Below are 22,211 nucleotides of genomic sequence, written 5' to 3' on the forward strand. Positions count from 1 at the left end.
TACAACATATTACTACATTCAGTTAAAACATTTAACTTATTTAAACTAATTCATGTTAAAATACAGTTATTTAAAAACCCGGGAGCTCCCACCCTTTTTTTTGGGGGGGGGGGAATCAGAATAAAGTATTATGCTGATGTAAACTGTGTGGTGTCTAGATGTTACTTCTGTGTGTGTGTGTGTATGGGGAGGCTAGTTATTGTTGATGTTCTATAGGTCTCAACCATTGGCCTGGTAGAACACTTCTGTCTTGCAGGCCCTCCAAATCTCAAGTTTGAGATTTGCTTGGTGCCAGTTTGGTGTAGTGGTTAGGAGTGCAGACTTCTAATCTTGCATGCTGGGTTCAATTCTGCACTCCCTCACATGCAGCCAGCTGGGTGACCTTGGGCTCGCCACAGCACTGATAAAACTGTTCTGACCGAGCAGTAATATCAGGGCTCTGTCAGCCTCATCCACCCCACAGGGTGTCTGTTGTGGGGAGAGGAAAGGGAAGGCGACTGTAAGCTGCTTTGAGCCTCCTTCGGGTAGAGAAAAGCAGCATATAAGAACCATCTCTTCTTCTTCAAGTCTGCACCCACTGACCTCTCCTTTCACTCAAAAATTTTATTCATGTCTGTTAACTCTTGTGTTTATATGCTGATTTACTGTCATTCAAAGACCTTGACAGCTGTCTTAATCCAATCTCAGTTATAATCACCCAGTTTCTTAAACTGGGAGTAATCTTGTCTCTAGCTAGCATTTCCTGGCAGTTAAAACATTCCCCACCCTCTCTCTACCGATGTGTAATGGTTGAGGAAATTCTTTTTCTCTGTATCAGGAGATGCAGGTTTGCTCGCACACAAAAGCTTATACCTTGAATAAGACTTTGTTAGTCTTAAAGATGCCACTCAACTCAAACTTTGTTCTGTTGCTATAGACCAAAATGGTTACCCACCTGAATCTATTCAAAATACATATATGCTTAAAATTTTAACACTCTTAATAGTATGTCCTTTATTTACCAGACTTTGATAACTGACACCACTTGCTCTGAATTATTGCATCTAAATCTGGAGTCAATATTTATGCTGTAGCAATGCTTAGGTGTGTATCTGTAAACTGAGGACATAGTTTTCCTTTATTGACATTACATAAAAGAGCTGTTCACAGGTATACTTTGCCCCATACATAGACAGAATTTTAGAAGAAGAGTTGTTTTTTATATGCTGCTTTTCTCTATCCGAAAGAGTCTCAGAGTGGCTTAGATTTTCCTTCCCTTTCCTTTCCCTACAACAGACACCCTGTGAGGTAGGTGAGGCTGAGAGAGCCCTGATGTTGCTGCTTGGTCAGAAAAGCTTCATCAGTGCCGTGGCAAGCCCAAGATCACCCAGCTGGTTGCATGTGGGGGAGTGCAGAATCGAACCAGGCTCACCTGATTAGAAGTCCACACTCCTAACCACTATACCAAGAAGCAAAGGCCTGGGAGTAGTTTGGACCCCAAAACTGGTAAAATTTGCTAATGCCAACTTCAGAAAGCTTATCCTTCAGTACAGCATCACACTGCCCTCCCACAAACCTGCAGTTTGTGGCATACTGTAATTGGTAGGTGAGGAGCAGTGTGAATGTCCTGTTTTGTCAAGTGTACTGACTCACTATGTGGATTTCTCCCACCTTAGAGAAAGTTCACCTGCCCACATGTCTTTCCTCGGCACAAGTAATCCCAGGGGTCCTCTTCCTTCTCTGAAAATACACTTCACCAATACATTAGAGGAGCAGCATTTTTTCTCTGCTACCCTGGAAACATTTTTCTGTGTGAAGCAGAATTTCTTCCCCACTTAGAAAGACCCATCCCAAAACATCTACATATAAGATAAACTCTCCAAGGACTTAACACTTGCTCAATCTACCACAAAGATCATGAACCCTCCACAGATTCATCAGCCACCTGTCAATGACCAGAATTCCTAAAACAGCCTTTTTCTCTCGCCACCTCTGTGTGATTCAACTGTACCTATTAACTTTCCTCCAAATCTCAAGTCTGCTTCCGCTGACCACTCCTTTTCATTCCTTTCCTTGCACTTCAGTCCTGCTTAGAGACCTGACCTACAAAGACACATATTGACCCCGTGGTGCTGAGGTTTGTGCATGGGGACTAACAACTGGGAAGTCCCCATATATAAGCTCCACTCTGCCATTGAGTAGCTGGGTGACTTTGGGCCAGTCGCTGTCTCAGCCTAATGTCATTGATGAATGCATCAACTTAATCTAGGTTGATCGTTAACATATTAAACTATTTTTCAGTCAAGAAGTAACTTTGTAATGAAAGTAATAACTCTTTATCACTATTCCTTCCTCAGGTTTATTAGTTGGATTTATTCTTACTGTTGCGAATTACAGCTTTTTCACCGCCTTGCTCATGTTTTTCATTACATCCTCCAAACTTACAAAGTGGAAAGGAGAAGTAAAAAAGAAAATTGATCCTGAATACAAAGAAGGTGAGAGTTTGAGATTGGGCTTTTTGCTTGTCTGTTTTCCTACCTTAAGTATATTTCTAAAGTTAGTTCCAAGTTAGTGGGTAAAATTCATTAACAGAGCTGGACAGCCCAGGCTAGCCTGAATCAGTCAGATCTCAGAAGCTAATCAGGGTTGCTTGGCTAGTATTTGGATGGGAGACTCCCAAGGAAGTCCAGGGTTGTGATGCAGAGGCAGGTAATGGCAAATCATGTCTTTTGCCTTGAAAACCCCACAGGGTCACTAGAAGTTAGCTGTGACTTGGTGGCAAGAAAAAAATCCTTTCATTTTGACTTTTCATTAAGGGAATGAAAATATGCACAGAATGAATGTTTGAAGCGAAGCACCTTAATTTTCCTCAGGGGTTAATTAATTATTAGCAGGCCTGCTCTGACTCACAGGTCTCCATGGTTTGGACCTTCCTGTAGATACCTTCCTTATCTCTTTCAAGGCTGGATTCCAGAATGTGGTAATTGGTTAATTGCAGAACCTGTACTCAGTTGTATAACTAGCTGGGAGGGAGGAATTAGGAACAGACATTAACGTCTTCCATAAAGTTCCATCAAGGGAGATTCCTGATTAGATCCAAGGAAATATCTGGTGCCATAAAGCGAAAGAGTATACGAAGACTGTAGGCCAGAAGGATGCCATGCTAACTTTATGCTTGTGTCATGCTAGTATGCCTTGATGTGCTCCGCTAAATCATGATGTACAGCAATGTATAGAACGCTTTAGACTATAGCTTGTATTCTTATGCTGTACCATCTAATACCAGGTACTAAATGTATGACATCAAAAAGTTAGCTTTTTATTTCTGTTGCTAAGCCTATATGTGTTTTTACAAAGATCTGCTTTATTTGTGTACATTTAACCTCTATGACCAACAGGCTGGGTGCTGCTTAAGCCATAAGGGTCTGTGAGAGAGTGTTACTCTATATATTGCTTTTTCTTTGTTATAAAGTACAGCTTATAATAAGAGCACCAAAGATGTTAGTAGTGATTGTACTTCTTGCTTCCAATTAAGGACAGCCATGGTGGAGTTGACTTCAGTGGTTTAAGTAGTGAGCTCTTCCAGTCTAGCTTTGATTCCTTTTGTGTCCTCCATGAGGCATTATTTTGTGATTTACCTTTTCTATATAGGTGGGCAGAGAAATTGGGTTCAAGTTTTCTGCAATGGTGGTGTACCTACAGAACTGGCTCTACTGTACATGATTGAAAATGGACCAGGTGAAATTCCAGTCGACTTTTCCAAACAGTATACAGCATCCTGGATGTGCCTGTCATTATTGGGTGCTTTGGCCTCCTGTGCTGGGGATACATGGGCTTCGGAGATTGGTACTGTCATGAGTCATGAACCCCGGTTAATAACAACCTGGGAAAAAGTTCCAGTAGGTAAAGTCTGAATTTCTCCTTTTATTTCCAGAAACCATTTCTATTAGAATGGGCAATGGGCAGCTGGGAAATTTTCTTTTTTTGGTCTGGAATACCTTGAAGTAAATTCTTGTATAGCCTTGAGTTTGACCTTTGACATGGTGTTTTCTTTTATCTTAGTTATAACTTGGCCCGTTAGTACTAGGCTCCATTCTCTGTGTAGTACCCCAGTCTAATTGGCAAAAGTGACAAGTATTATGGCGGCTTGTGAGTCTTCCTCTTTAATCTGTGGCTAGCTTTATGCAGATTATATAGATAATACTTTGTTAGAAAGGACTAGACAATGATACTCCAAAATATCTTTCAGATAGGAAAATATGTATTACACATGTATACCAAAAAAAAAGAAATGAACAACAAAAAAAGGAACAAAGTAACCCAACCTGTATCCACAAGCTAGGAATCTAAAAGGTTGAGCAGCAGAATGTATTAAATATTAAAATATAAATATTTATTTGAATTCATGTGCACATATACAATTTTAAAACATCAACATTAGTCATGCATTACTGCACAAATCCAAAGCACATTGACACATGGATGAATGACAAAAAAACAATGCATTTCCACCCCTCTTGGGGTATTCTTCAGTGGTCTAATATTTAAATACACTCATATGATGTAATAATGGGGACTATAAGGTGGTAAAAAAGTATAAATGAAAAGGCTCCCACACTTATAATGTGTCCAAATGTTTCTCTCTTGGAGCCCCCAATTAAAATATTTATTCAAAGTCCCACCCTTATTGAAGCCCTCTCTCAGCCTAAGTGTATTCTCATGTGTCTCATAGAGTGTAGTGAATGCAGGCATCTTGGCAAGTTGGAGTTTGCTTCATCCTTGTAAATCAGGATTAAAAGCTAGCCTTTTATCCCATGAGCACAAGTGGTACTTATGCCAGTCAACAACAGACTTGTCATGATATCTGCCATTATATATTCCAGAGTGAATTGCTACATCCTTCAAGATGCTGAATTCTGTCTCACAGCCCAGTCACTTACATAATTACAACCTTTTGCTTTACCTTAATCTTTCCTGATCATCTTGATTTCAACATTTTAATATATATGTTCTGAATTCTTATAGGTTATATCATGGCAATTTAATAACTACTATTCCAAGAGACTAGGAATATGTCATTGATTAACTTTGGACACTCCCTTCTATCTTACAAATTTTCTCTCTCCTTTTCTTGGTCAGTACTAACCGTAATACAGTGTTTTACCAAACCAAACATTAACTTTTAACGAGGGTTTGCTAGCCATGGATAATGTTTGCCGACAGGTTTCCCTAGACACATTGTGCATAAATATTCTATGTATGAGAATTATTCTGTCTTGACATTATTATTATTGTTGTTGTTGTTGTTATTCGATTTATTTCCCGCCACTCCCTACAGGCTCGTGGTGGATAACAATAGTCTTAAAATCCCCCATTAAAACCCAAAGACTATAAAAATACCCAACACGGTGGAAAATACCACTCTCCCCTACCCGAACAAGGGCATTGGGGGATGGAGGGTGATGATGACTACTTCAAACCCCCCAGGGGGGCAATGTTCTTCCTTGCCAATCCCAGCCTCAACCATAGACCTGGCGGAAGAGCTCCGTTTTACAGGCCCTGCGGAATGCTGACAGCTCCCGCAGGGCCCACAGCTCACCCGGGAGTTCATTCCACCAGGTGGGGACCAGGACAGAAAAAGCCCTGGCCCTGGTTGAGGCTAGGCGCGCTTCTCTGGGGCCGGGAACGATCAGTAGGTTTTCTCCCGCAGAGCATAGAGCCCTGTGGGGCACATAGGGCGACAGGCGGTCCCTCAGGTATGTGGGTCCCAACCCGCGCAAAGCCTTAAAGGTTAAAACCAAAACCTTGAACCAGATCCGGACAGCAATTGGCAACCAGTGCAGCTGCCTCAGCACCGGCTGGATGTGGGCCCTCCAAGGTGTGGCAGTGAGGACCCTAGCAGCTGCATTTTGCACTAGCTGAAGTTTCCGGATCAAGGACAAGGGCAGGCCCACGTAGAGCGAGTTACAGAAATCTTATCTGGAGGTGACTGTTGCATGGATCACTGTATCCAGGTGATCAGGTGACAGGTAGTGCGCTAGTAGCCGGGCCTGGCGAAGATGGAAGAATGCCTGGCCTGCTACTCTATTGACCTGCGCCTCCTTAGTCAGGGAGGCGTCAATGGTCACCCCCAAATTCCTGGCTTGGGTGCCAAAGGTTCACACAGGATTCATAGTCTACTCCTTTCAAATCTGACAAACATCAGTAAAATTGGCTGTCTTCCTTCTCCTAAGCCACCATCTTTTCCTGAATAAATACTGACAATGATAACACCTCTACAAGATTTTATACTTCAGCCCTGTTGCATTATGTCAAAACATTTTCTTTCAGTCTGACAGTAAAACAACAAGCTGTGTATTATCAAATTAATTTTGAATTACTAATTTGTACTATTGCTAATATATCCAAAGTTTGGCCTCCCATATCTATGAAAGTCCGTGTGCTGACTTTAATAATTTTTGTCCTCTTTGAGAAGCAGATATTCATAAGTATGCTTCAGCCAGAGGCATAAGGAAGGGACTAGAGAACCCTCTCCCTCAGTTAGAGAAAGTTTTTATTCAGGTAGCATCACTCTGCCATACGTATAACATCTCTTCCCTGCTATACTATACTGTAACATTTCTGTGTCATACTTTTAACATGCTCTGGGCATGTAATGCAGTAAAAATCTTTTGTGAGAAGACTTTCTGCAAAATCAGAGACTGCAAAAGCATCCTGAACCCAAATTTAGCACTTCAGATTTTTACAGATGTCCACAAAATTTTAATGTGTGTAAATCTCTAAATACACAGCTTGGATTATTATCACCCAATGTTAGAAGTTCCAGGCCCAACTCAAATAAGCATATGGTGTGACTACATCTGGAGGGCAGCACTGATTGATAAATTGATCCTACTAGATGTGACCGATAAGCAATCTATATATGTGTAATAATTAATCTTATATATAAAAGTTGAGCCAAGCCTAGTCATCTACCCTGCAGCAAGATACATTTTTGTGAGACAGCCATTGTATCCTGATGTGTACTAAAAAAAATCAAAATAGTATATTGCAATCCTAAATGCATGGTAGAAGAAATTGGAAATGTTTCATCTAAAGTGTTTGCTATAAGCTCTTTTAAAAAAGGCAATTTAACAATGTTTTAAAAATCCAGCACTCTGTTTCTTAATTGTAGTGTTCTGTTGCTGAAGACTAGTATCTTCTGTTGCTTAACTCACTTTGATTTTTGATAAGAGTTTGAAGTAAGGCAAGATTCTACCTATCCCCAAATGAATGATGGAAATGTTGTGCTTCTGGATTTCTTTCTACGCTGTTGAATGCATGTTTGAAAATATTTAGAGTAACTTATGGTGTGTTTCTTTGATTACATCTGTTTGTTTAGGTACCAATGGTGGTGTCACTATAGTGGGCCTAATCTCAAGTCTGCTTGGGGGCACATTAGTGGGAGTTGCTTACTTCATTTCTCAGTTGATCTTTGTGAACGATCTGGATATATCTGCTCCACAATGGCCAATTATTGTATTTGGTGGAATAGCTGGCTTACTGGGATCAATGATTGATTCTTATTTGGGAGCAACCATGCAGTACAGTGGTAAGTTTTTACTGTTAAAGTAGCATAACCTAGTTTTTCAAAGTCAATCCTCAGTTACTTTATTGTCTAGTGTCTGTTGATAAAGGTTGAATTCAGATAATTGAGTAGTACTGAAAAAGTTCAAAATTTGCTCAATATGTAAGCACTGGAAATTTCCTCACATGCCTTCTTCAGATAATGAGAACTGTGTTTTGTAACTTCTTTGTTGTGTTGACCAACAGAAAGGAAATTATAAGCAACCAAGCTTGGGTACATACGAAAAACTTGCTGTTTCCACTACACAAACATGAAGATGCTTAAATCCTCCAAAAATAAACTCACACTTTACTTGTTTCAAAAACAGTAGTTTCTTCCAGGTTCAGCAGAGGGTTTAAATTAAATGGTTTCTAAAGTACCTTTAGTATCAATATATCTAATTCTCAATGTGGCCAAATCTGTGGTTTCTTGTGTTTGTAGACTGGAACCATGGCCAAAGACAAATCTGAAAAAGTACCAGATTTGTGGAAAAATCTGAAATAGTAACACATGCACAGGGCTTAATGTTTCTAAATTAATAGAAGCAGCCCCTGTAGCTGCCCTCAACAGCTCTTATTGGGCAACTTACAACAGTATTGCCAACATCTGAGCCATGGTTTCTGTCCGTCAAGGGCTGAGGGCAGGACACTTTCCAGGGGACTATTTTAGCTTTTGAGGGGGGGGGACTTATTGGGTCCAGGTTCAGCAATTGACTTGCTACCACCTGACTTTCATGATTCACCCAGACATGGCTGCTCCATGTTGTTCAAAAGCAGCCACTCCTTAATAGCCAAATATAGTGGTCAGGGTTTCAGACTAGGATCTGGGAGATCTCAGTTTATATTCCCATCATGCCCTGGAAGCTGACCAAGTGATCTTGAGCCAGGGTAGTTGTGAGGATAAAATGAAGGATAATGGCGCCTGTGGTTGGACTTCCGGTTGCGGGAATGAACGACGGCTGCTACTCTGTTCCTGATCCATGACTGATATTATCCTCCCCTGGGACTAATTTTTCTGTCAAGATGACCTCAAGAGGCAAGAAAAGGTCTAGGACAAGCCCCAACAATGATAGTGGGGAACATAAATCCAACAAGGCAGAGAAGCAGATGAGAATAGACACCTATCTTGCCACTGCAAACCCCCTGCAAGATGTGAGTAGTAAAACTATTGACCTAGAACTCCCTTCTTCCTCCCCCTTGAAGAACAAGGAAATACAGAAGTCAGTTATACAGCAGACTTCTCCTTCAACCCACCAACGCCTTAGTTTAAAACACTCTGTGGGGGAGGGAGGTAGGAGAGATAATTCTCAAGAATTTGTGGCTAGCTCACCCGGGCAATTCACTCAACTCTTCCAGGAGGTCTGCTATCTCTCTGCAGAGACCTTGACTATTGTATTGCAACGATTAAATGAACTTGCTGATAAAATGGATAGACTTCAACACAACTTTGACTTACAAACTACACATGGAAAACAAGGAACTAAGATGCCAACCATAACTGATCACGGCAGCAATCAGGCTGTTTGCTCCACGCCCTCAGAGCAGCTGGAAGCAATGTTACTGCCGGACCCTTCAAGGAAAACAACTTCTTTTTGAAGTTTCCCAGAATGTTCACAGGTAGAACAATTGCAGGGCTATAGTGACTTCTTTGTCTCAAATTTTAAATTGCCAAAGAGGAAAAATTGTCTTGGAAGACTTTCACTATCTCCCAAACTTTAGGAAAAGCAAGCGCATATTCCTTTCCTTTGCTCAGTCAGCTCTCCCTAGTAGAATCATACGCATGAGCAAAAGCCTCTGGCAGACACACCGAATTAATGTTACTAGAGTATTTAAGGAGCAGACTGTTTGTGATCTCATCACTGGAAAAGTGGTAAATGTGGTAAATGTCCAAATTGCGGCAGATAAGGGCAGCAAAATCCAACCTCCAAAATGCACTGATTTTTCTAATCTCTCCAGGAATGAAAATTCTAAAAGTGTACTGAAGGTAAATTCAGATGAAAAAAGCCTAGAACTTACCAAATTAAAGAGAAAGCTCAAAGATATCAAATTTAGACTTCTGAAAAACACTCATGATTTAGAAGAAGACATGGAAGTTCAATCTCATCTGAGTCCATCTGAATCTTATTTAATGCTAGCAGAAGAGCCCCAGAACTCTTGCCCTCTGAATGAAAGTGGTTCTGAAAGCGATTTTGAGTGCTCTCTAACATTAGCCAAGGAACCTATACATCCCCAGTTAACATCTGCTCAAAAGAATCTCCCAAATAAACAAAATATCCTTCTGACAAATATTGCTAAATCACAAGGATAATGGCACAAGCTGCTTTGAGTCCTCATTTTGGGAAGAGATACAGTATAAATGAAGTTAATAAATATGCCTTTAGAATAGAGCAGCTAAAAGGTAGGTTGGTTAGTAGGTGGGAATGAGAAGGAAGTAGGGAAAGCAAAGGTACTATAGCGGAAGAGAACGAGGAATAGTGAGTGAGGAGAAACAAGGTGCCCCCTTGCAAGTCCTTGTGAGTCCCCTGCTTGTAAGGAGTAATAGATAAAACGTAATCAGTTCTACACTTTGTGTTTATTTTTCACTTTCTGTTTAGGGCCTTCAAAATTTGTTTCATCGCCTGTCGTCATTATTTGTGGGGTATACACTCAATACTGACACACTATAAATATTGATAAGGCTGCCTGCCCATTGAATTGATTTTGCTTTTCTCCCCACCCACCCCAGGTTTAGACACTCGCACTGGACTGGTTGTCAACCATCAGACAGAAGACACAAAGCACATATCTGGAAAACCTATTCTAGATAACAATGCAGTGAATCTTTTTTCCTCTGTAGTTGTTGCTTTGTTATTGCCTGGGCTGGCATGGGGCTTTTGGCCGAAAGGATGAAGTCATATGCATGTATCCTGAATAGACAAGGTATGACTGAAGGATCGCTTAAAAGACACTTCTTATTTTTTGGCTGGAAAATTTGTCTTGCAACTTTTATGAAGGCATGAAACTACTGGATGACTAAGACTGGACTACCTACAGCAGCTGCAGTCATTGCTGGCTGAGTAGACCAAAGAAACAGTGCTGTTTGACATCTGGTCTTCTGTAACAGAATACAATTCTCACCTGAATTATGTCACTACTTTTGAATGTTTGATCTCCACTAATCCCCCAGGGTCTGCCAAATAAAGGGAGAAGGAGGTGGGAAACCTGAGTATCTTTTGATAATTACATATTTTGTTCATAAGCCAAGTCAAGAGATCTCAGAATTTTTGTATTTGCCGCATCCTTCTTCTATAGTAGATTTTTGAAATCTTGTATTTCTCTTGTGGGAAGAAGGAAGCATTTATGTATTGGGGTTTTCTATCTCTGGTTTTAAGGGGTGTGTGGGAAATGACAGCATTGAAGTCTTAGGTGACTGACTTTCTAACAACAAAACATTTCTAGACAGTAAGACTATATTTCTTGCCTATGTTGGTTTGTACATGTGATATTTGTTGACTATAATACTACTAAATTATTGATGTCTAAGGATTAATTTATTGGATTTAAAGTCTTGTATTTAGAAAAAAGGTGCATATTTTGGAAATGGTCAATGCATTTGTAATTGATTGGTTTCTTAGCTAAGGCTTTATGCTGGTATATTTAACAAATGTTCTTTGCATCTTTTTGAGTAGTTCTTTATTATTTTTCTTTTTACTTGTAGATAGTGGTGATAACTAAAGTGACTCTTCAGGTTGCTATGGAATCCGGTTCTTGATTGACCATTTAATGTATACAATCTACAACTGGGTTTCTATGCTCTGGTTTATTGTTAGCCATGACTGCTTTGATGAACTATGGTAATAGTTGAAAATCAATAATACAGAGTATAGGTAATTTTCTATAGGAAATGTGCATCGGTGTCATCAATTAGTTTTAAAGAGCCAGAAAATACTAAATACCCTTTTTATTTATGTGACCTTTTTGTCTGTTCTACACCTATTTTTTCAAGATAAAATTGAGATGTTCCTGTAGTTTCATGTATACTATAGAGGCTAATACTTGGTGTAACATATTAAAGAGGGAAACAGACTTATACAATAAAGAGCATATGCATGTATAGGCTTGAATCTGTCAAGTGTAAGCAGACCAGATCTTCTGGAAGCCATGTATTCCCCATCCCCTTGCAGCCTTCAATTTATCTGCTATTCAGTGGACCTTTGGGATCAGCATGAGGAGCTGTGTGGGGAGGGGTTGTCAAAAGACACACTTTCCCTTTCTACTACCAGAAATATCTTCTATGACAGGGGTAGTCAACCTGTGGTCCTCCAGATGTCCATGGACTACAATTCCCATGCATTCGCTGGCAGGGGCTCCTGGGAATTGTAGTCCCTGGACATCTGGAGGACCACAGGTTGTGACTACCCCTGTTCTATGAGAGGAAATGTTGTTGTTAGTTGTGAAGTCGTGTCCGACCCATTGCGACCCCATGGACAATGATCCTCCAGGCCTTCCTGTCCTCTACCATTCCCTGGAAAGGAAATATAGTTAGTTGCAAAGTGCTTAAACAGCTATGAGCTTTGCCTATATCAAGCATCAAGCATTAGTTATAAATAAATTTGTCAAAGAGTTTCTGCTGACATGTAACCTAACCATTAAGGCTAAAATGCAGAGCAAGTAACGGAACAATTTATAAATCTAGTTATAAAGACACTGCCTTGGAATGCATTCTTTCCTTTGATACTGTTTTATGTTATATCCATCATTCCAAATAGTGATAAAGTAAATAGAGAATAACAGCGCAACATGCTGATTGTACTAATAGTGCATAATTTCCATCTTGAAAAGTTTATGGGAAATGGAAAAGGAAAAATGCATTTTGATGACATAGGGTTGTTCCCTGTGCATGTTGCTAGGACAAAAAAACCGTAAGAAGGTGAGAGCAAGTGATAAATGGAAGGAACAGTAGAGTAAGCAGAGGGCTATATTAATGTTATTTACAACAGCAAAGTGAGGAGGAGGGCTTTTGCTTTGTATTGGCACTTGTGCTTTGAGATAAATGTGGCAGTAACTACCCCTATTGGAAATATAGGAATATTTCTTTCACCAAGACAAATACCCATCATGCACAGCATGCCGTTGCAGTGAGGCAAAAAGCCCTGCTGTCCCCCGTGTATGCACAGGGGCAGAACTCTGCCAGCTGTCCCAGCGCAACAGCCCCACGCAGGCAACGTGGGGCCGGGAGTGCAGGTAGGGGGTAGCAGCGGTTGGGGGGGAGGAATTGGAGGGCCCCCCCCACTGCAGGATGGTGGGGAGCAGCATGCTGCTCTCCACCATGGCGGTGGCGAGGGGTTGCCCCTGTCGGCTCTGTGGAGCCGGCAGAGGCGAGACATGTCCCTGCAGGAACGCCATAGGTTGGGGGAAGAGCCTGGCCAAAAGCCCAGCTCCTCTGATTATGCATGGGGCTCGGGCGACTTGGCCCTTGCCTGTGCCCTCTGGAGTCCTGGGACTCTGGAAGAAACTGCGTTTCGTTAACGCAAATCTTCCAAGGGCCTGGGCCGGGACACGTCTGCGCTGGCGTACATTATCAGGGATTTTCCCCGCAGCCCTGCCAGCGCCAGCATGGGCGTTTCGGCCCTTGCATAATGGGTCAAAGTCTTGTATCCTTAAAAAAAAATATATTCAAATAAGTCTGACCATAATCGCACTGAATCTATTTTTCCTTATGTATACATAAGTTAATTAAAACTCTTGCTTACAGAGTCCATCAGGGTTTTAAGCTCTGCTCCCCATAGTTTCTCAGTCTAAGACAGTGTTTTCTACTCTGGTTTTTGTAGGGGAGCAGTTCTAAAACTGTCACTGTGGAACAGAATTTCACTGTGTAAGGAATCCACATCAGTTGGCGATGTGCTACTTTTTTTAGAAAGTAGCGAGCTTAGTTTGGAAGCCTTGTCTAATTCAAATATACTTTTATTTGCTAAACTATTCTCTTAAAAAACAGATTGGTAAACTTGTATCACAAACCAGCTGTGCATATGGTTCATGTCATTAAGCAACTTCTCAATCCCCAAAGCAGTTTTAGGCTTTTAAAGAAGCGATTCTTAACAAGGCAAGAAGTGAATATGGGGTGCCTTACAGTGAAGAGCTTTTCTGGAACAGGAAGGAGTGGAGAGAAACAGCTGAACCAGGATTCAGTTGTATTCACCTGTTACTCAAATTGCAAAAGTGAAGGGGAAGAAGTTCTCATTTTAGCTTTGCGGTACCAGATAAATCAGGGACACTTGAGGAGGGCATTAGTCTTATTTAAACCTACTAGCAAGAAAGCCCATTACAAGCAGGAATGGTTTAGGCGCTAGGACCCAGGGGACACCGGGAGGTACAGATCTCTCTGTGTCTCTCTCTCCTCACTTTGTGCCTTGCAGCAGAAAACATAGCAGGTAATTAGGAGGGAAGGAGAGCTGGTGTGCAGTTTGGGGCAGCTCTCTCTGTCTCTCTCTTCTGTTGCAGCAGGGGCGAGTCTCTCTGTGTCTCTGTCAGCAGCTTGGGGCAGCTCTCTCAGTGTCTCTGTGTGCCTCCCTTGCAGCAGGAACGAAAGGAGGGAATGAGGGCTCATATTCAGTCTGGCAGGGCTCTGTGTGTCTCTCTCTCTGTCTCTGGTGTGTCTGAGAGGAATGTGGCTAGCGTCCAGGAAGAGAGGGCAGAAGCTGTAGGGACAGGCCCTAATCCAACTTGGACAACTTTGTATACAGAGAAGAGAGAGTCCCAGCTATTGAACTGTTGTTCTGCATTCTGTCTGTTGTGAGGACAAGTATGGAAGAAATGTGCTCAAATGAGCAGGAAGTCTTAAATGAGCCAATCAGGACTCTAGAGCGGATTATTTGAAAAATATCAGGGATCTTGTGTATTCCAACAAAAATTAGGTATATAAAAATAATGTAGAGACATTATTGCCTGCAGTAACTTTTGGTTGAATCATGTTCTGTGGGTGCTTCCAATGCTTCAAGAAGTGTGAAGGAGAAAGCCATAAGTGGCTTCCAGAAACATAAGTTGTGATGACTGTCATAGGTATCTGGAAGTAACCATAATAAGCTAAGTGGGGTGGGTCTGGGGGGAAACCAAGGAATACCAAGGTCACTATGGCAATCCACATCTGAACGTTTCTTGTTTTTAAAACCCTATGAGGTTCCCATAAATTAGCTGTGACTTGACAGCAAAAAGAGAGATTTCCTCTTCATGTTCTAGAATCATACTCATAGAATTGGAAGGGACTTCCTAGGTCATCTAGTCCAACCCCTGCACTGTGCAGGACACTCACAGTCCTATCACTCATCCACTTTAACCTGCCACCCCCTTGAACCTTCACAGAATTAGCCTCTCTGTCAGATGGCTATCCAGCCTCTGTTTAAAAATTTCCAACGACGGAGAACCCACCACCTCCCAAGTAAGCCTGTTCCATTGAGAAACTGCTCTGTCAGGAACTTCTTCCTGAAGTTTAGACGGAATTTCTTTTGCATTAATTCCATCCCATTGGTTCTGGTCCGTCCCTCCAGGGCAAGAGAGAACAACTCTGCTCCATCCCCTACATTAGCGATCCCCAGGCTGTGGGCCGTGGACCACATGTGGTCCGTCGACTAATTGGAGGTGGGCCACGAAGGACACCTTCTCCCCCCCCCCCCGGCCCTTTACAACACACTTCAGGTGTCATGGTCCCCCATCACTCCCAGATGGGACTATCTCGTTGCAGAGAAACAAGCTCAGGGTTCCCATTGATTTGTCATTGTCATGAGTTAAAATTTCCATGAAAATAAAATGTTCCTTATGTTCATTGTTGTGGCGTGTCTGTATCTTATTTTGAAGGGATGTTTAAACATTACCATAGCGATCAGAGAGTATTAGGGCAGTGGTTGAGAGTAGAGGAGTAAACTACCCCCCCCCACCGGGCCTCAGTAAAATTGTCAAGCGTTGAGTGGTCCCCGGTGATAAAAAGGTTGGGGACCACTGCCCTACATGGCAGCGTTTTAAATACATGAAGATGGTTATCAGATCCCCTCTCAGTCATCTTCTCTCCAGGCTAAAAAGACCAAGCTCCCCAACCTTTCCTCATACGTCTTGGTCTCTAAACCCCTCACCATCTTTCTTGCCCTCCTCTGGACATGCTCGAGTTTGTCTACATCCCTCTTGAACTGTAGGGCCCAAAACTGAACACAGTACTCCAAATGAGGCCGAACCAGAGGAGAGTAAAGCAGTACCATCATCTCCCGTGATCTGGACACAATACTCCATTTGATACAGCCCAAAATCCTTTTTGCCTTTTAAGCCACCGAGTCACATTCATACTCAGTGTGTGGTCAACTAAGATTCCTAGATCCTTTTCACACATACTACAGTCAAGACAGGTCTCCTCTATCCTATACTGGTTTATATAGGTTTTCCTATCTAAATAGAGAACTTTATATTTGATATCAGGAAAAAATTTTCATAGTGTAGTTCAGTGGAATCAACTGCCTAAGGAGGTAGTGAGCTCCCCTTCACTGGCAGTCTTCAAGCAGCAGCTGGATATATACTTATATGGTTTAATCCAGTCTTTTTCAACCTTTTGACTGGAAGAGCCCCTGGAATAAATTTTCAGGCTTTGTGGACCCCTGACAGTGATGTTACTTCCCTGCCAGTTCCCTTGGAAGTGACATGCCACCAGAAGTGATATCACCACCCTCCTATCACTCCCTCCCTTCCCCTATACTACTACTACTATGGTGGCTCCACTTCATGTAGGTTGGAAAGAAGATCAGGAGCTGAGAAGACAGCCCAATCCCCCCCCCCCCATACACCACAAACAACTTCTCATTTGATATTTACACCCATGACTTACCCACCGAGCACTCTGGGGAGAGGCAGCCAGTTCCTTAGTTTGTGGCGAAGTCTATTAAGGTGAAAGGCTGTGGACCCCCTTCAAAGCTCCCATGGACCCTCAGGGTATCATGGCTCCCTGTTTGGGAATCCCTGCTTAGGCTGATCCTGCACTGAGCAAGGGGTTGGACTAGATGGCCTTTATGGCCCCTTCCAACTCTATTTTCTGGAGTACAAAATGCTGTATCGCTCTTTCAAAGTGTTTTAATGGATTTTAGAACAATATATGTTAAATAGTTGCATTGTTCTCCAACCCAAATACTAAATAATTTTCTTTTCCAAATCCATTATTGTGGGGATTCAGCTAAGGTGGCCAGAAAAAATTGATATTGGGGGTCCTTGTTTAAAGGGATGTATAAGATGTTATTGAGGCTTTTGAACTCTGGTGCTGGAGAAGATTCTTGCGAGTCCCTTGGACTGCAAGGCGAACAAACCGGTCAGTCCTAGAGATCAGCCCTGACTGCTCCTTAGAAGGCCAGATCCTGAAGATGAAACTCAGATACTTTGGCCACCTCATGAGAAGGAAGGACTCTGGAGAAGAGCCTAATGCTGGGAGCGATTGAGGGCAAAAGAAGAAGGGGACGACAGAGAATGAGGTGGCTGGCTGGAGTCACTGAAGCAGTGGGTGTGAACTTAAATGGACTCCGGAGAATGGTAGAGGACAGGAAGGCTTGAAGGATCATTTTCCATGGGTTCGTGATGGGTCGGACACGACTTCGCACCTAACAACAACAATAAGATGTAATAGGTTAAATTATGATTTATTTTTTCAACAATTTATGTTAGAATATCTACAAAGGGAGCTTACTGCTATAGCTTACTGCTGTCTATTTCTGGGAAGCACAGGAAAAAAATGTCTATTATGCAATAGTTTGCCTGTTGGTATGGCAAATGCATATCTTGCCCTGTGTCAATAAATCAGGACAGGACAGCAATGTATGGCATGCTTTCTGAAATCCTGCACAATTCATTTACCCAAATGAATGCTGTCTACCAGCTACATACAGCGATACATCAGGAACATCTCTTGTGGTCGAAAAAAAACCCTTGGTCACATATCTTGTGTCTGCTACTACTACTTTACAAGCACTGGATATGTGGGAATGTTGTCAAGAATTTGGTAAGCTGGTGGGTTGTGATGAATTTGTGGTCCTATCATGTCTGTTGTATTTCATTCTTGATCAATGGCTCATTCTCTGTATACTTCCCTGCCCCAGTTAACTTTTTCAGACAGCCTTCTTTGTAAGGTGTCCTCTGTTATGACTGTCCATAAATTTACATTGAGATCTTGGGCATTTTCTGTGGTGGGCCTTTGAAATGGCTTACAGTAAGTACAGAAGACATCTTTACTTGCTAACTTTAGGAAGGTATGTCAGACAGTCTTAAAAGCATTTGGTGGAGGGTAAATTGTTCCAAAAAATTTACCTGTGCTTGTTCTAAGTCTCTCTCTGTATGTGTGCTATTTTTAATCTATCTTTTTAAATAAAATTTCTATTCAAGACTTTAAAATATAACAGATAAAAAGAAAGATACAAAATACTAAATAAGGACATAAAAGTAAAAGAAAAGAAAATGACGAGGCTTCTAATTTTATGATTATAATAAATCAAGTCGTTACCTTTTGCAGCATGATAGAATATAAAGGAATTTAAAACCACTGTATTTTCTGTACATTTATGTACATTCATATTTCCCCCCTTAGTACTCAAAGCCATAAACCTTGATTTAATTTTGGTTTGTATCATACAGAAAGTCCATAAAATGTTTGCAAATAACTACAAATACTGTAGTTGTCTTTTCTTTAATGAAAGCAGTAAGTTTAGTAATTTCAGCTTATTCTACCATCTTTATCATCCATTCTTGCAGGTAATAATGAACTGTTCCGTTTTTGATCATATAGCAGTCTGAGCGCTGTAATCATATATTAGAAACAAAGTTCCTTTTTTTCAAATTATTTCCCTATTAATCCCAAGAAGACTGTCCCTACTTTCATTTGTATCTCATTCTCTAGTAACTTCTGGATAAACCTATGTTTTGTATCCAATTTTTTGACCTTCTTACAACCATTTGTCAACCAATGATGAAATATGTCCCTTCATGTTGTTCATATTTCCAACAAGTATTAGACGTATTTTTGTACAATTTTTATGACCTTCCAGGTGACAAATACCAACGATACATCATTTTATAAAAGTTCTCAAGATTAGACCTTAATGTAAATTTAAGACCCTGTGTCCACATATTTTCCCATGGCTCCATTTGTAGTTCATGTCCAATGTTTTCTGCCCATTTTATCATACATTCTTTCAGATTATTCCTCTTTCATTTGTGTCTTTCAAAATTGCTAATTGTTTCCTAGCAACTTGCTGCAACATTGTTAGCTGACTTGAGTCCAAAGAGATAAGGCAGGATATAAATGTTTTAAATAAATTGGGAAATTATCTTTAGAGATGATGTGTTTGATTATCAGTGACTATTGCTGAGGTCCATCCATGGGACAAATTCATTTTATCTAAAACATTTATTCGCCACCTTTATCCCTTGCAGAACCCATGGTGTATTACAATAAAAACATCATTAGAACACAATAAAAATGACAATTATAAAACCTATATGAATAACAATTTAAAAATCCAGTTAGTGATGCCTATAATAAAAGCTAAATCAATCAAAATGAGGTCCTAAATATAATTGCCCCCCCCCCGTCTCATGAAGATTGCCAATGGAGGGGCCTGACCCACCTCCCTGGGGGAGCTGTTCCGGTGGGCATTTTTCCTCTGTTCAAGGCCTGCATTCTCCTTTTTTTACAAAGTCTCTGCAATGTGCAGTGTAGTGGTTAGTGTCAGGCTGGGCTTGAGAGAACTAGGTTCAAAGCCATGGTGCATTAGAAGCTGGCTGCCTGGCTTCAGACTAGTTATACATTCTTAGCTTCTTCTGTCTCACATGCTGCTTCTTGGAGGATAAAATGACAAGGAGAAGAACAACGTAAGTAACTTAGAGCAGCACTGGGGAGAAAGACTGGATATAAATGAAGTGAATAAATAAATGTACAAATTCTCCCATAGTTCTGGTACAGTGTAAATCGTGGGAGAATATGGTAACATGGGTCTAAGTGAGTCTTGCAGATAAAGTTCCTTCCTTTCCAGCTCAGTGTTACAAGAACTAAGCAGCTTTAGGTAAGCCTCCTAAGGACAATGTTCCTCAAGCATCTAGTTTAATCATCATGTAAAGCATTTTCATTGTAAAATCTAATGGCAGTGCTAGACTCACAGATATTATATTGCAATGTGTGTTGCCCAATTCAGGTGTTGTTTTCACTTGCTGCCTATTCTTAATTCCATAATTAAGGACTTAATGTTCCACTTAGCAATTTCTTTGTGCAATGCTTACCTTTGATGCCTTTTACCTTTTATATTATATTCTCCACCACCTTAAAGCAGTTCTCCCAGCCCAGCAACAATTATTGGAGGTATGCAGCAAAGATTTTCTCCTTTCCCCCTTGTTCTGAGTACTGTGGCTTAAAGAGGAACTTGTGGTGGTCATAAGCCTGCAGGACTTCAAAAATAATTTGATAGTTCAACTCTGGATAGTTTGTTTACTGACTTTCCATTCTTTGTTTCTGGATAAACCATCAGTGGAGGCAATCAAGTTTTTTTCTTCTTTGGTTTTAGATTGTAGCCCCAATTTTACAGTCATGGTTAATGGATCTGCCTTACATTGTGTCAACTTTGTCATCTGCCTGAAGTTTGTGTTGGAATACAATTCAAAGGTGCAATGGACCCTGATTGACATTGGGATTGTGGTGGACAGGGGGAAGGGGTTTAACATAGTCCCATGCAATTTACTTGATGTAGAACCAGGAGACTGCTAATTTGCCCCCTGGAGAAATTTATGGGCTACCTGTATGTTTCCACAGTGGTGCGTATCTTGGTCCCCCAAGCCATTTTAGGGTAGTAAATGGCACCTGGCTGGAAAAGAAAGGTTTAAGTCATATTTCCTTGCATGCTGCACTCCTGATCTGAATAAGAATACTATGTGCTTGGAAATTAATTTTCATATTTGGTTTGACAGACCTATAAACCTGTAATATGTCCTTCAGTGCAGAAGTGATATTTCTGATTCCATCAATATCACCTCTGTCTGCTGCTTCAGAATACAAATGGTACAGTATGGAATCAAATTATGCCATTGTTTTATTTGGCATGTGGCTTGGTGCCACATGTGAAGAGTAACATTGATTTTAAAAGGTGCAATTGTACTTAAACTAGCAAGAAAGCCCATGGCAACCAGGAATGCAATGGGCGCTAGGACCCAGGAGACACCGGCAGGTGCAGATCTCTCTCACAGCAGGAGCCATAGGAGGTAATCAGAGCTCCTAGCAGGGAAGCAAGGGTCCTTTGCAGTTTGGGGATTGTTCGCAGTTTGTCTCTGTTTGTCTCTCTCCCTTGCAGCAGGAGCCATAGCAGGTAATCAGGGGTTGTTTGTGGTTTGGCAGGGGCCTCTGTGTGTCTATCAGGCATCTGAGAGCAAAGTGACTAGCATCCAGGGAAGGAGGGCGGGAGCTGGAGAGGGAAGGCCTATCAGGCTGGCCGCACCCAGATTGTCCCTATTCCATCTTGGACAGCCAGGATGCTCTCCACCCCCAGGACTGTTTCACAATATTAAGAGGAACAATGGATAAGGAAGTGATGTAAAAATTTACGCACATGAGATTACACTCTTACAGAACTTAATGAAAGCGAAGAGTGGTGACTTTAGGAACATAACATAGGAATTGGTCTCCAAAAAGGATAAAATTTACACGTATTGGTTGGAGCGATAATTTACAGATCCCACTCAACCATTCAGCTACACACTATAGAGAGTTCTATATAGCTATATTTCTATATATAGTGTATTATCATAATCTTGACCACTGAGGAAGACCTGGAAGGGTCGAAACGCATTTGGTCCTTGGTCCTATGTGCCGTTAGTTCGGTATAGTTTTTAAGAAGTTTTTATTCTGTTTTTAATTTTGCAATAAATAATTAACAAGTTTTACATTATTTTTATTGTTCAGCTCAACTTTTGAGTTCCTACCTGTTAAGGTTGGGTTTTGTTCCTTTTTTGGTTTAGCATTGCAGACATAGGAGCCACTGTTTTGCATAATGGCTTAGTGTTTTAAGAAGTCTCATTTTATACCCCAAGCTGGCCTGATCTTGTCAGACATCAGAAACTAAGCAGAGTCAGCCCTGGTCAGTACTTGAATGAAGTCCAGGGTTGCACCGGCGATGCAAACGCGCATGCGCACAGTTGCCACGCATGTTCATTAGTGCCCACTGGTGGTGAAAACACGCATATGCTGCAACTGCATGCATGCGCGTTAGCAACACCCCGGAGGTGGTCCCTGACCTGAGAAAGGTTGGGGACCGCTACCTTAGAGAACCTCTGGCTGAGTCTCTCTTCTGCGGGCAAACACAGTGTCTCTCAAACAAGCTGAGGAAGGCTTGAGATTATGTCTTAACTACTAATCATGTTTTGGATTATGTCTGTCAAGTATTGAGATACTGATAAATTGCCAGACTAATTAAGGTTCATTGTATATTTGAAGTGTCATTGAATGAGGTACTGTGTGAAGTTTATTTTTGTAATCCAAGAGATGATTCATTCTTAGCAACAGCTGGAATACTTTTGCAGTGGACTGATCTGAAATGCATTTTGTGATACTAACTTTCCTATGCCCCTTAAGTTTCTTATTCAGTGAGTTC

At 41.2% G+C, this 22,211-nt stretch overlaps 1 protein-coding gene across 4 annotated transcripts in view; it reads left to right on the plus strand.

Annotated features, from left to right (window-relative positions):
- TMEM19 (transmembrane protein 19) overlaps nucleotides 1-11,677 on the plus strand; it is a 37,820-nt gene extending 26,143 nt beyond the window's left edge. For 3 of the 4 annotated variants that reach the window (XM_077338825.1, XM_077338824.1, XM_077338827.1), the window contains 4 exons: nucleotides 2,337-2,474; nucleotides 3,631-3,882; nucleotides 7,361-7,570; nucleotides 10,310-11,677. In XM_077338825.1, the coding sequence (XP_077194940.1) occupies nucleotides 2,337-2,474; nucleotides 3,631-3,882; nucleotides 7,361-7,570; nucleotides 10,310-10,473 (764 nt within the window). In that variant the 3' untranslated portion in view covers nucleotides 10,474-11,677. The remainder of the gene's footprint in view (nucleotides 1-2,336; nucleotides 2,475-3,630; nucleotides 3,883-7,360; nucleotides 7,571-10,309) is intronic. The other variant, XM_077338826.1, reaches the window with a different exon arrangement.
- Nucleotides 11,678-22,211: the final 10,534 nt, after the last annotated feature.

Source organism: Paroedura picta, chromosome 5 (assembly GCF_049243985.1).
Source record: "Paroedura picta isolate Pp20150507F chromosome 5, Ppicta_v3.0, whole genome shotgun sequence".
NCBI lineage: Eukaryota > Metazoa > Chordata > Lepidosauria > Squamata > Gekkonidae > Paroedura > Paroedura picta.